Source organism: Caloenas nicobarica, chromosome 3, assembly GCF_036013445.1.
Source record: "Caloenas nicobarica isolate bCalNic1 chromosome 3, bCalNic1.hap1, whole genome shotgun sequence".
Classification (NCBI taxonomy): domain Eukaryota; kingdom Metazoa; phylum Chordata; class Aves; order Columbiformes; family Columbidae; genus Caloenas; species Caloenas nicobarica.
In genome coordinates this window covers 54,010,565-54,023,599 of record NC_088247.1, presented here as the reverse complement: position 1 = coordinate 54,023,599, position 13,035 = coordinate 54,010,565, and the positions used below count along the sequence as shown (strand labels likewise).

Genomic DNA, 13,035 nt, shown 5'->3' with positions numbered 1-13,035 from the left:
GAGATTATTTAAAAAGACTTTCCCATCAGCAGTAATATTTTAAGCAGTTTCCTTTTTGATATTTATGATTAGATTGTGACCTAATGAACTCTCAAAACATGCTTATTGTTCCTCCAAATCTGGGAAACTCTCATGATTAGTGATGTGAGACGGCAACAGATGCCACAGTGGTCATAAACAGGTTGATGAAGTGTCTTCATCTTTTATTTGGGGGCTCAAGAACTATTAAGGGATGTCAGAATATTCAGAAAGGTGGGCTAGCTTTCTTGTGTTATCTCCAGAGCCAGACTTCACACTTATTTCTCCTTTCCTGACATGTACCTTAGTCCTAGTTTGGGAAACTCTGAAGTGAGGACATCCTGGCTCCTCTTGATCTTGATTTAGCTCTGGAATGCTGTATAGAAAGTGGTTTTGTTTCATTTCATTTTGTTTGTTTGTTTGTTTTTATTGTTTGTTTGGTTTGGGTTTTTTTGTTAGTTTGTTAGTTTGTTTTGTTTTTTATCAAGTATGATTTCCCCTCCTCTTTAGTTTTTCTTTAATATATACTCCTTTGAAAACAGTATCAGCCAAGGAAAAGCATGAAGTGAGATTTCAATACATATTGGTTATGGTAAGTTATTCTGTCAGATACTGAAAACCGATCCATTTAATTTGCTGAAGGAAAGGTCCTACCTACTGAGTTACTGGAAGTCAGAGTTAAACATTCTTGTAGACACTAACGGCTGTCTATCTACTACATAAAATTGAAATCTCTCCAGACCTTTGTGTGCCATCTGCAAAAGGGTGGTCTTGTGGACAGTTACACTGAAGGAAAAGAGAAGAAGGGGGCAGAGCAGAACAGAGCAGAAAGGGAGGAAAGAAGTTATGTCCCTGGTGAAATGACATTAGCACTGACCAGATGTTCCTACTACTACCATTAGCTGTAAAGATTTCTTTGTTGTTCAGTTTCCTCCTTTGGGAACTGCCACATTAGAAACACTGCAGGAGTATTTTAAATTTACAGAAATTTGGGATAAACTGGTAATTCAAATTTTAGGACATGTTCAAGTTACGGGTTGAGAATCTTCTTACTAGTCGTCAGGTATGGAAATTAAACTTCTCTGTAATACTTAAATGACTGCATGAGCAATTTCATGGTCAATGGGGCAGAGTCTAGTTGGAGGCCTATATCTAGTGGAGTGCCTCAAGGGTCAGTACTGGGACTAGTATTATTCAATATATTCATCAATGACTGGGATGAGGGAATAGAGTGTACTATCAGCAAGTTTGCCACCCCACCAAACTGGGAGGGGTGGCTGACACGCCAGAAGGCTGTGTTGCCATCCAGTGAGACCTGGACAGGCTGGAGAGTTGGGCGGGGAAAAATTTAATGAAATATAACAAGGGCAAGTGCAGAGCCTTGCATCTGGGCAGGAACAACCCCAGGTTCCAGTATAAGTTGGGGAACGACCTATTGGAGAGCAGTGTAGGGGAAAGGGACCTGGGGGTCCTGGTGGACAGCAGGATGACCATGAGCCAGCACTGTGCCCTTGTGGCCAAGAAGGCCAATGGCATCCTGGGGTGTATTAGAAGGGGGGTGGTTAGTAGGTCGAGAGAGGTTCTCCTTCCCCTCTACTCTGCCCTGGCGAGACCCCATCTGGAATATTGTGTCCAGTTCTGGGCCTCTCAGTTCAAGAAGGACAGGGAACTGCTGGAGAGAGTCTAGCGCAGAGACACAAAGATGATGAAGGGAATGGAGCATCTCCCTTATGAGGAAAGGCTGAGGGAGCTGGGTCTCTTTAGCTTGGAGAAGAGGAGACTGAGGGGTGACCTCAGTAATGTTTATAAAAGGATGAGTGTCACGAGGATGGAGCCAGGCTCTTCTCGGTGACAACCAACGGTAAGGCAAGGGGTAATGGGTTCAAACTGGAACACAAGAGGTTCCACTTAAATTTGAGAAGAAACTTCTTCTCAGTGAGGGTAACAGAACACTGGAACAGGCTGCCCAGGGAGGTTGTGAATTCTCCTTCTCTGGAGACATTTGAAACCTGCCTGGACACCTTCCTGTGTCGTCTCATCTAAGTGTTTCTGCTCTGGCAGGGGGATTGGACTAGATGATCTTTTGAGGTCCCTTCCAATCCCTAACATTCTGTGCTTCTGTGATTCTGTGATTTCACAGTGATTGCAACTTCTCTCGTGTGACTGACATTCATCCATGTAAACATAATGCATTTCAGAATAGTGTTGCTTACTCTGGAGTATCACCCTCAGAAGGTATCTGCCTGAATGCACCCTAATGATCTCACCAAATGGCACTTGAGATCTACCAGCTTAGCTCAGGACAAAGGGCTCCAGGTTCCAATTGCAGCAAAACATGTGACAAAAGAAGCTGGATGAAATACAGAAGGTGGAAGTGAGTAGAAAGGAATAGGAGAATTTCAGAAGCACCATAGCTACCATGAGAACATCCTTCCGTGATGCCACTGCATCTGCAATCTGTCTTATAAGGTGTTTTATAAGGCTGAAAAGTCATGATAAAATGGAGGTTCTTTCAGTAAGGACAAGGAATGCTGAATGTTATGTATATCGAGTTTCTTTACTCCATACCAGCCATGAAATTGAGGTGCTGTCACTTGAATCAGTGCCTGTGAAGTGATAAAGGAATAAGAAGTGTCATATCACAGCACGGCACTTCTCGGTTAGTATGGGGACAGAAAAGAAGCAAACCTCTCTGCTGCCTGTGAAAGAAGAGCCTGGCACGGATGCAGAAAAAGCTGCTGTCAGCTGTGGCCCATTCCAAACACGTGGAGAGTGCACAGCTGAGGTAACAAGGCTCTGGTGAGTTTACTCAAGACCCTTTGCAGTCAGCAGACAATTGTTCTAGCTTTTGTTTTGTGAGTACCTGAGAGCACTGCCCACTTCAAAGCACTGAAGAGAACAGTAGAACAGTGTTAAAGGTACCGCAGAGACTCCATTGCAACTGATCAAAATCTTGTTTCTCAGGAATTAGCAGTAAGACAGGTTTGTGTTTCAATTCCAGAATCATCACTTTTCAACAGAAATACTGCATTTTACCTGCTTGGCCCCAACCTACTAGTAGTTGTACTGTGAGAGAGTGGATCCCCACATTTAGGTAGCGCTCTATTAACTAAAGGGGCTACAGACCCACTTACAGGAACATTTTGTTGCGGAAGATTAGCATTACTGCTATTATCAAAATCATTAGAAAAAGTAGGAGTGAAGGATAAAAATGTACAATGTGTCACTGTACATGCAAGCACTGTCAAACATCATTATGAGTGTTTATTATAACTCATTTCTGGCTTGTTACAGCTATGCTAATGGAAAATTATTTCAAATCAAAATGCTTTCACTGTTTTCTGGTAAGTATTTGTCAAATAGAAAAAAAATCCTATTCCTTTAGCAATTCTTCCTCCATCCCAGGAGGGGACATAAGGTTAAAAAGCACTAGAAAATACCTTGGCATTTGTATTTTACCGACACGATCTGCTCTCTTGCTGATGTAAATTGGGAGTAACAGCACGAGTGTACTCCTTCGATTTCAGTGGAAAACCCCCGCCCCAGAGAAGCCTGGGGCCCCCATGGGCTGCACAGAGGGAGCGCCGACACCCCGGCCTGAAGACGGGCAGAGCCGAGCTGCCGGCGGCTGCGTGTTTCGTGAGCTGTGCTGGGGGGACCCTTCCTGATAAACATGGCCCAGTTACCCCAGCCGGGGCTCCTCCCGTGCCAGCGCCTGGGTGCTTCACCGCAGCGCTGAAAAAGAGGGGAAAGCGCAGCTCGGTTTTCGACACGGCCAGTGCTGTTCCTCGGCACCTTCTTTTTACATATTTGGCCGACAACACAGAGACCACCAAGACGCATTGTAACGAAGGACTGCCGGAGCCCAAGAGCCCCCCGTGCAGCGAAGGAGGCCATTTCATGCTCGATACCGTTTCCCGGGCACTGCTGGGGCTGCCGGCCTGCCGCCCTTCCCGCCCCCGCGCTGGCCGCCCCGGTGGCCGGGGAAGCCTGCGGCGGCGGAGAGCGCTGGCGGGGGGCCGGGGCCCGGAGGCAGCGAGAACCCAGACCTTCGGTGCCGGCGGCGGGAGCGGCAGCAGCTTCCCCGCCCGAGCAGGGGGGAGCAGGCGGCGGGCTGCGGCAGCCCAGCCCTCCCGCGTCCCGCCGGCCTCTCGCGATGTCGCTACGGGCCCTGCGAGACTCGGCAGCGGGCGCTGCCGGTTGCTAAGGGCCGCCGCCCGCGGAGACGCGCGGCCGCCGCGACGGGGCGGGGAGGGCCAGGCCGCCGCCGCCTCAAGGTGATTCCCGCCGGGCCGGGGGGGCTCGGGGCGGGGGCAGCGGGGGCCGCGCATGGCGACACCCGTATCCACAGCCCGCGGGGCACGGCCGGGCCCCTGGCGCCTGGGGCTGGGCGGTACTGGGAGTGCGGGGCCGGGCCGGCGGGGGGGGCGCTTCGGGGACCTCCGCGGGGGGCAGAGCGGGGTGGGCGGCTGCGGCACCGCCGTGCGAAACCGGTGCCTGGGGCGAGGGCGTCCGGGGTGGCCTGGGAAATACCCTGTGCGCTGTTAGCGGCGGCGTGAGGGACGGGCCCGGCCAGGGTAGCCTCTTCTCCTGATGCTTTTAGCAAGAGAAGTTGTCATTAGAAATCTGGTTGCTGCCAAAAAATTGATAGACGGTTGACACGACTGCCGGTAAAAACCCAGAGAGGGTAGGAATTCTTGTGTTACTCGTATTTCTGTTAACAGCGGTCGTCGATTTGTTGCTAAAATTATCACTTTTTTGTTGTTGTTGTTTTGTTTTTGTTTCTGTTTTTTTGTTTGTTTGTTTGTTTGTTTTCCCCTGTTCAAAACCTTCCTGAAGCCAAGGCAGGTGTAAGGATGAGCGCTGGCTACAGCAGGCTGCCTCTGGCTCATCCCGTGGGTTTTGCGGCAGGCCTTGCAGTTGTGGGACAGTGCCGGGAAAATGGGGTTCAACTGGAAAAGGCTTCACAAACTGGGCTTGGGGTAATGTTTCTCAGGGACAAAACGATCATTTAAATTTTGCATGGAAATGGAATGAGGAATGTGCCTGCTGGGGAAAAAAAAAAAAGTCAACAACAACGAAACACCTAAGAACCAAACACAACAAACCACAAACCTTTGCAAATGAGTTTTAAGAGAAATATATCCCTATTGGTGATTATATAAGTCAAATAAAACTTTTCAAAGCAAACTGGAGGTGAAACAACAATATTCTCATGATTCGTATTTATGAATCATTTGAGCAGGGATTTGCACAGATTGCTGACCAGTATCCAGATAAAAATGCCTAGTTATACCAAAATACTAAGTGAAGTTTTTTGCAGAGCGTTAGGTTCATACAATGTTAAGGTCAACAGACAAGAGTTATGAGAGTAGTTTATATAGACGTAAAAACGCATCGACCTTGATTAAATATCTTGAGACTATAATTTATTAGAAAGAGGGCTTCAAATCAAGGAGTTAAGATTAATAGAAAATTTTTCTTTATTTTAATGCTATTTCTGGTAAGTTGGTTGTGTTAATGTTGACTTATGTTTGATCAAAATAAAATGTTCAGCAACTGTGCCACTTACCACAGAGAACTACTAACTCACAGGACTGTTACCTTTTTGTAAAGGGTAACTCCTCCAGCTGGTGTTATATGGATTTTAATTTTTTGTTGGTTAATAGTATTTAAGTTTGAAGAAGTGATTTATTATGTCGTGTCTTCCAAATGTGCATATTGTTTATGCACCGCTGCTTAGAGGGTCTTTGATTGACCTTTTCTTTTTCAACACAAGTCAAAGGTGTGTAAATCATTATTTCTCAAATAGACTTGAAGTACATCAACTAGAACTGCCACTAGAAGTTGGAAGTATTCATTGACATGTAAAGAATTTTAAGCCATGAATTTAGGTTAATTAATTAATCAAGATAGAAATGAAGCTTTTGGGTTTTTTTTGCAATAATTGAAAATTAACCTTAGAATACACTGTCTTCCTGACTTGACAGATATTTCCAGTTTCTTACTGCTGCTGTTCTGGTTTTGCCAAGTAGCTGTAGTGTTAACTTGGGACTCTATCAGGTCACTGCAGTTGATAACCCCAGGGAAATTAAACAGTTCTGATAACTGCACCTGGCCCTCGTTGCTTGCAAAAATTGCCAGCACCTTCCACCATAGGCATGGTGACAGCTCTGAGTAGAAGGATCCAAAAATCAGAACTGGGTAATAATAGTTTATGAGGAGAAGCTGAGAGACTTGTCAAGGTTTCTCATCAAGGTACAGTCACTACATCTGTAAAAAAACCCTTTTTAAAATTCGTGTAGTCTTGTGCCTATTTGATGGACAAGTCCTCAAGCAGCAAAGGAATATTCAGGATTTTTTTAATGCAGTATCTTGTTTAAGAATATTATACTAAGATAACAGGACATTTATTCAAACTGATTTGATTGTTTTGTTTTCATTTTGTCTGAAGAGAAACCCTATCAAATATTTCCTTTCTGTGGTCATGTCTTTTGATAGCATAATCTCATGTTGTTGATAACAGGAAAAAAGTGGTAGTTCAAGGGTTTTATGCTTTTCTTAGCATCTTGAGAGGAGGAAAAAACCAAAACTAAGAAAGAATGTTATTCTTATATTTGCTTTATACAGATGTCTCACTTTACAAGCGAAGATGAAGCTCTGTTACAGTCTATGCTTAGACAGTTGCTGCAGAGCGTGAAGGAAAAAATCACTGGAGCCCCATCAGTAGAATGTGCAGAAGAGATTCTCTTGCATTTGGAGGAAACAGATGAGAACTTTCACAAGTAAAAATATTTTTGCTATTTTTAACATTTTGAAGGAGGTGAAGTGTGTTGATCTATATTACTGTAGGGAAATGTTTACAATTTATATTGCTTTATGAATATGTAAGTATTTTTATATACAGATATTCCTGTCACTAATCAACACTCAAATTTGCTTATCTGGAGAATAATAATTATTTCTTTTCTTCCCACTGTTAGTAATATGTTTTTACTGTCATGGTAATTGACAAGCTGTTCGTGAGAGAGGAACTTAAAAAACTACCTGACTTAGCCAACTCTGGTGCATGTGTACACATAATGTATTAAATGAACATGTGAACAGAAGCTGGAAGAAATCTTCACTGAAGGCTGTCAGACAGTATTTTTGACATCTGCTAGACAATATAGTTTTGTTTTTCAAAATAAGGTAAATTTTCAGAAGGCTACTTGGCTTCCATATTTGGTTGTTCTGTCTGGCTTATGTTACTGAACCCTTGTATGTGTGATAAGATAGTAGTTATTTGAATTTATGTTTTAAATGAAACAGAAATGTGTCCCCATCTCACTTTACTTAAATCAGACTTGACAGTGTGAACTCACTTGCATGCCTCATGGTTATTTTGCCTCAATAATTTTATAAGACTTTGAGGCCTTACATTATCTTTTGTTTCCACTTTGATGTAGAAAATACAGAAACACAGCATCCTCAGAAAGCTAATAAAAAGGAAAATTGAATCAAGTTCAAAATTTATGTGCAGTAGTAGAAATCAGAATTTTTAACTGTATAAGCAGTATGTTTTCTGTTGTATTTTTTCCTTAAAGTCGTATAGTTTTTTTAACACTTTATTTTTTTTTTCCTATTGCTTCCTTTGTAAGCTCAACCAGATCAGTTTGACTTGATTCTGCATGGCAAGAAGTAGTTCTGTCATTGCTGAAACACTTATTTGGTACAAAACATTTTTAAGATGGAAGAATGATGCAGAAGTTCAAGGCTAGGACATCAAGCAGACATTACCTTAGTGACATGGATAGTGATGTGATTGCTGTGTCTGTCAGAGAGAAGCAGTCACTGCAAAAATGTATACACTGGAATGTTACTGTCGTAGGACAAATGGGAGAAGGTTTTATGAGAGCTTTCATTCAGTGGAGAGTCATGTGCAATTTCATTATGGCAGAAGTAAAAAGCCATCCTTGAAGACAAATGAAAATGCAAATATGCATGTTTCCATCTTTCTTGAGATATAGTTCTGTTACTTTCATTGAGAACAAATGTGATATAATTGGATGGAAATAAGTGGGAAATTAAAAAAAAAAAAAGGGGGGACTGTTATACCTGATGGAACTTGAGGTAGGTGAGGAAGTATGTAGCATGACACAAGACACAATTTTCTATTCTGATTTATTTTTATATATCTTGAACATAGTCTGTTTAGTTTGGGGTTTTTTTTAATATCCAAGAAAGGCAAAAGCTGCTGTCGTAACAGTTGCTTTTATTTACATTTGCATTTTATAGCTTTAGACTCTGTACCTGTGGTGACTGACTTTTTAATTTTAGTTTTTCTCACTCTGTGTTTATCTGAATTAACACAAAGTAGTTGCACAACTGCATTTGATATAATGAAAGTATAATGATGCATCTACTGTTTATGTATGATTACTTTTTTTTTGTGTTACTGTTTGCCTTGCCTTTTACACAAATTGGAAGACTAACCAAAAAAATGTTTATGTATTCTGAGCACAACTTTTTTCAGCAATTTCTGTAGCAATACAGAATCTGAAGATGCAGTGAGAGTCTTTCCTTTGAAATGCCCCTCTGATTATTTTCATGTTTAAACAAGTTTCTGTATCTAATAACAAGAGCATGAAGTGCCAATTTCCTTACATTATGTCCCTGTAATTATAGACAGCTAGTTTGTCACTTTGAGTGAGATCTTCTGCATACTTTCACGACACACAGACTTTCGTAAACCTTAGACATGCTCCTATGCTAGAATTTATAAGTTGTTTTTCCTGTGTTTCTTCTCATTTTGTGTCTATACTGCATAAATAATAACACCAGATGGATATACTGTAACACAAAGCTATGTTCAGGAGGCTCTGAGTAATTTTTCTTAATTTTTAATTTGAGATTCATATTGAAGAAAACAGAACTTTACTGTGTTTATTTGCACCAGTAAAGTTTATTTCTCTAGAAGTCATAGAACCTCACCTTAAAGTAACAGGTCTTCTGGGAGAGAAGATAGCTGATGTTGATACAATGTTGAAGACATTTGACTGTGAGCTCAAGGAAATCTGTTACATTTTAATTTTGTATATTTGTTGCAGCTATGACTTCGTGAAATACCTTAGACAATATATAAATAATACTGTGGGATCTGTGATTGAAGAAGAAACAGAAAAATGTACTTCTGCTCAAAATCAGGGGGAAGTATCTGGCTATGACACACTTGTCCAACATGTTACTAAGAAGACCCGTGAATCAAAAGAGTGAGTATATACATATTTTCTTCTTGGTCTTTGTCTCCCTTTCTCCTTTCCAGAGCTTATTTTGAAAAAATACATTCTGAACCAATGGGTAACAAAAATGATTATTTGCTTTCAAAAATGGGTGCTAAGCAATTGAGATATTCCCACCGTACGTTGCAGTTTGTCATGCTTTGTCTCACTCTGGAATTAAGCCTATGAACTATTGCATAAAAAGATCAATAGCAAATGTATGAAGTTTTTGAGTTATCTAGGACTGGAGTTGAGCAGGGGTAAAATTTGAGAGAAGAATCACTACTTCATACTACTTCACTAGCTGCAAATTAAATTCGGTTGTGATACAGAAGTTGGCCTAAAGGAAAAATTGGTTTCATTACGTATTAAAGTTTTATAATTTCCTTAGATATGAATGGAGAGTCTACATGACAGTGTTGTTTTTTAAAAAATAAATAAATAAATAAATAAGATAAATTAGAATACATGTGTATGTTTTTTAAGCTTTCTTCTTTGGGATCTAGCCAGATGTCCTGTGAGATTAGTAGGAGTAGTACGTTCAATCAGATCTACTTTTACTGACGAGTTTAAAAACTAATGTTTGAGCTATCTTACTTTGTATCTTAGTGTACACGCAAAGATACTTCTACAGCGTTGCCCATATGGTGTAGAATAAGTATGTGGACCAACTGTATAATTATCCAAGATTTTTTGACTCAGACTGTCAGCTAGAAATCAGTAGGTGTGCAAAACCACGTGTCAGCATATTACAGGATCTGTGGTCCAGATTAATTGGCTTTTGAAGACTATATTTAGTTAAGAAGCCTTAAGTAAAAAAACCTCTGTAAGTACCAGTTAAATTATTTTTTTTTTGTCTTCTCTTCTTTTCCGACTTTATTCACCTTACTATGAACATTAAAATAACTTTTACTTGGAATACAGGGGCTGATAGCTCTCAGTAAATTTTCATGCTTTGGATTTCAAATTTGCATAGGCAGATAATTGCTGTGATTCTTTATAGCAGTGTTCAGTAGTACTTATAAAATGGATTTAAGTATATACAGCTGTTATTTCCATAAAATACATAAAACTTCAAAAGTTTAGTTTATGCATCACATTGTTGTTGGAATTCCTGTTCAAATTCTAACTATATCATAGTGCTTAAAGCAGTTCTAGAAATATTGGTTTTTTTAATTGAAACAGACAGTATACTTCTGTCATCATAGTGAATCAGATCCTTGCCTCTCTATTTTTAATTGTCATAGAGAGTCATAATGAGGGCTTTACTGAGGTTGAACCACTACAATGTAAAAACAATGTAATTAAATCGAGCACCTGATGTGAATATTTTACAATAGGATGTGTTTCTGAAGCGGCTTTTGTTTCGAATTGCTTCCTTGTAGATATTATGATTCAATTTATGTAAATTAGAAAAGCTCTGGTTTTGCTGAAAGAAAATTATTTAGTGTGCATGACCTGTACTCAAGATCTTGAATCAGGATGTTGTGTTCTCTTCTATTGGTTCTGCTCAAGGCTTAGAGCAGAAGAAAAATTGGATGTTGAACTTCAAGAAATATAAACAGTAACAAGGATGAGAACTGCCCTGTTTTCTCAGGCACAGGTTCTCCCTGTTTGTGGATTCACATTGTTCTTTATTAAGAACCTCTCAGAACAGGATTATGTTAGTGGTATTTCATTCATTGGTTTTAGAAGGGCAAAAAGGAATTGTATTATAATTTTAAAATACAGTTATCTGAAACATTTAAGGTATATACATGTTTTAATGTTCATTTTGGATTTGCATTTGTTTTTCATTCAGTTCTGTAAATTTAGTGAGTTCAGGTCTAAGTAGCATTATCCACATTTTAGTGATTTTTTTTTTTTTTTCTTTTTGTGCTCTTTAATATTAAAATTATCTTTGAAGATACAGAGAAATGATGCATGCCTTGAAGAATGTCATGATGGTTGTAGTAGAATCTTTGATTAACAAGTTTGAAGAAGATCGGATGCATAATAAGGAGCTGGATAGTAAAACAAAGAATGGACGTCAGAGTGGCTGTTACACAGACAACTGTTCTGACAGTGACTCCTCACTTAACCAAGTACAATGTGTTTTCTCTCTGTTGCAAAATAAGCATGGTACTGCAAAATTGTTAAGTTTCTGTCAGTGGAGATTGAGAACAGCCCTAGAAAAAGATTGATCCTTCCTTTCTTCTATAGATCCCCAAATGACTTAATCACCTTTCTTTCACTCTGAAGTACTAAGCGTATTAGATATCTAACCTTTAGACAGCGTATGCTAGATGAGATTGATATGATGCCCGTGTGCTCTAAAGTACCTATGCAAGTACTGCATTGGTAAAGATAAAATAATGGTAAAAGCAATACATCGTCTGACTTTTAGTGATTTTACTTTAGGAGCCAAGTAATGTGCAGTTCATTACCAGACTACTGCACTATGCTGTATTACTGAATGAATTATTATAAGGGATTTTATGAAGATACAGGAAACTTTTAAGTAAAGCAAAGCAAAATATGTAATGATGATTTTGTTGCTGTAAATTTAACTTTGGGCAAATAGTGGAAAACATTTAGAATATTGACTTTAATGTTAAGTTAGTATAAATGTTGATTTCCTAATTATTAAAAGTAAATTAGATATCAGAAAGACTGATGATTTTAATCTTTTGCTGTGCATTTTAATAAAATGCACTAATGATCCTTTTATAATGTGTATTACAGAGTTATACATTCATGAGTCAAGAACAATTGCAGCTGCTTGTGGAAAGGCTTGACCCTATTCAACCTAAGGAAGTAAGTCTAAAAGAAGTAAAATGCTAATACAAGTTAGCATATTAGAAAACAGACTGTATGCGCATAAGAGTTCAAATGTACCTAAGTGGAATCTTTGTTGATTCATGTAGTTCATGTATCTTGGCATCAGTGCAGCAACTGCTCTGCAGTGCAGTATTTAATTGTTCATAACCATCTGGTTCAAAAGCTAGTGTTGCAGCGAGTATCTTTTTTTTTTTTTTTTTTTTTTTTTGTTAGGAGTTCATGTCTATAGATGGGTACTTTTAGTTTGGCAAAAGTTGTTCTGTGAGAAATAAAGTTATTGAAGCTTATTTTCCTGTGTACATGTCCCTTGCCCTTATTGGTAACTTCTGTGTTGTCCTTTGTGTTACCCCTAAGAGAAGACAGAGATGCCTTCTGATTTGCCAACAGGCTGCTGCCAGATGGAATCTATAAAGTCCCAGTTAGGTTTGCCTTCCTGCCAGTGGCAGTACTAATCTGGGTCTCTAACTGTCAATCAGCACCAGCTGCTGATGTTTTTGAAGGTTGGAGAAACATAATTTTGAGAGTGCTGTCCTAGTAAGATTTGTTTTGGACTGTCTGGCAGTTGAAGAAAGCATCGTAGGTGGGAACTGGTATAAACATTGGTTGAGTTTTATTAGAACACCAGTTGAAAAGTCTGATGCTGTTAAATATGGTTAAAATTTCCTACAGTTTGTTTCAGTAATAGGAAATAAATTACTAGAGATTACAATTGTTTATGAATAGAACGAAAAAAAGCTTATTTGAGATTATGAAAATTCAGCACTAAAGCATAGTGTCGAATAACTCTGTTTCCACTTTACTGACATTTTAGAGAGCTGCCAGGCACGTTTATGTTGTTTGGTGATAGTTTCCTATATTCCTTGATAACAAAATATTTGATTACAATCGGAAACTAGAACATAATCCTTGCATCCAGTGTTGAAAACCTGTATAAGAT

The 13,035-nt window shown here is 39.7% G+C and overlaps 1 protein-coding gene across 5 annotated transcripts in view; it reads left to right on the top strand.

The window, feature by feature from the left end:
• Positions 1–4,242: 4,242 nt before the first annotated feature.
• Positions 4,243–13,035, top strand: part of TBC1D32 (TBC1 domain family member 32) — a 77,516-nt gene continuing 68,723 nt past the window's right edge. For all 5 annotated transcript variants that reach the window (XM_065630917.1, XM_065630915.1, XM_065630919.1 and 2 more), the window contains exons 1-5: positions 4,243–4,295; positions 6,649–6,803; positions 9,108–9,269; positions 11,185–11,362; positions 12,003–12,074. In XM_065630917.1, the coding sequence (XP_065486989.1) occupies positions 6,649–6,803; positions 9,108–9,269; positions 11,185–11,362; positions 12,003–12,074 (567 nt within the window). In that variant the 5' untranslated portion in view covers positions 4,243–4,295. The remainder of the gene's footprint in view (positions 4,296–6,648; positions 6,804–9,107; positions 9,270–11,184; positions 11,363–12,002; positions 12,075–13,035) is intronic.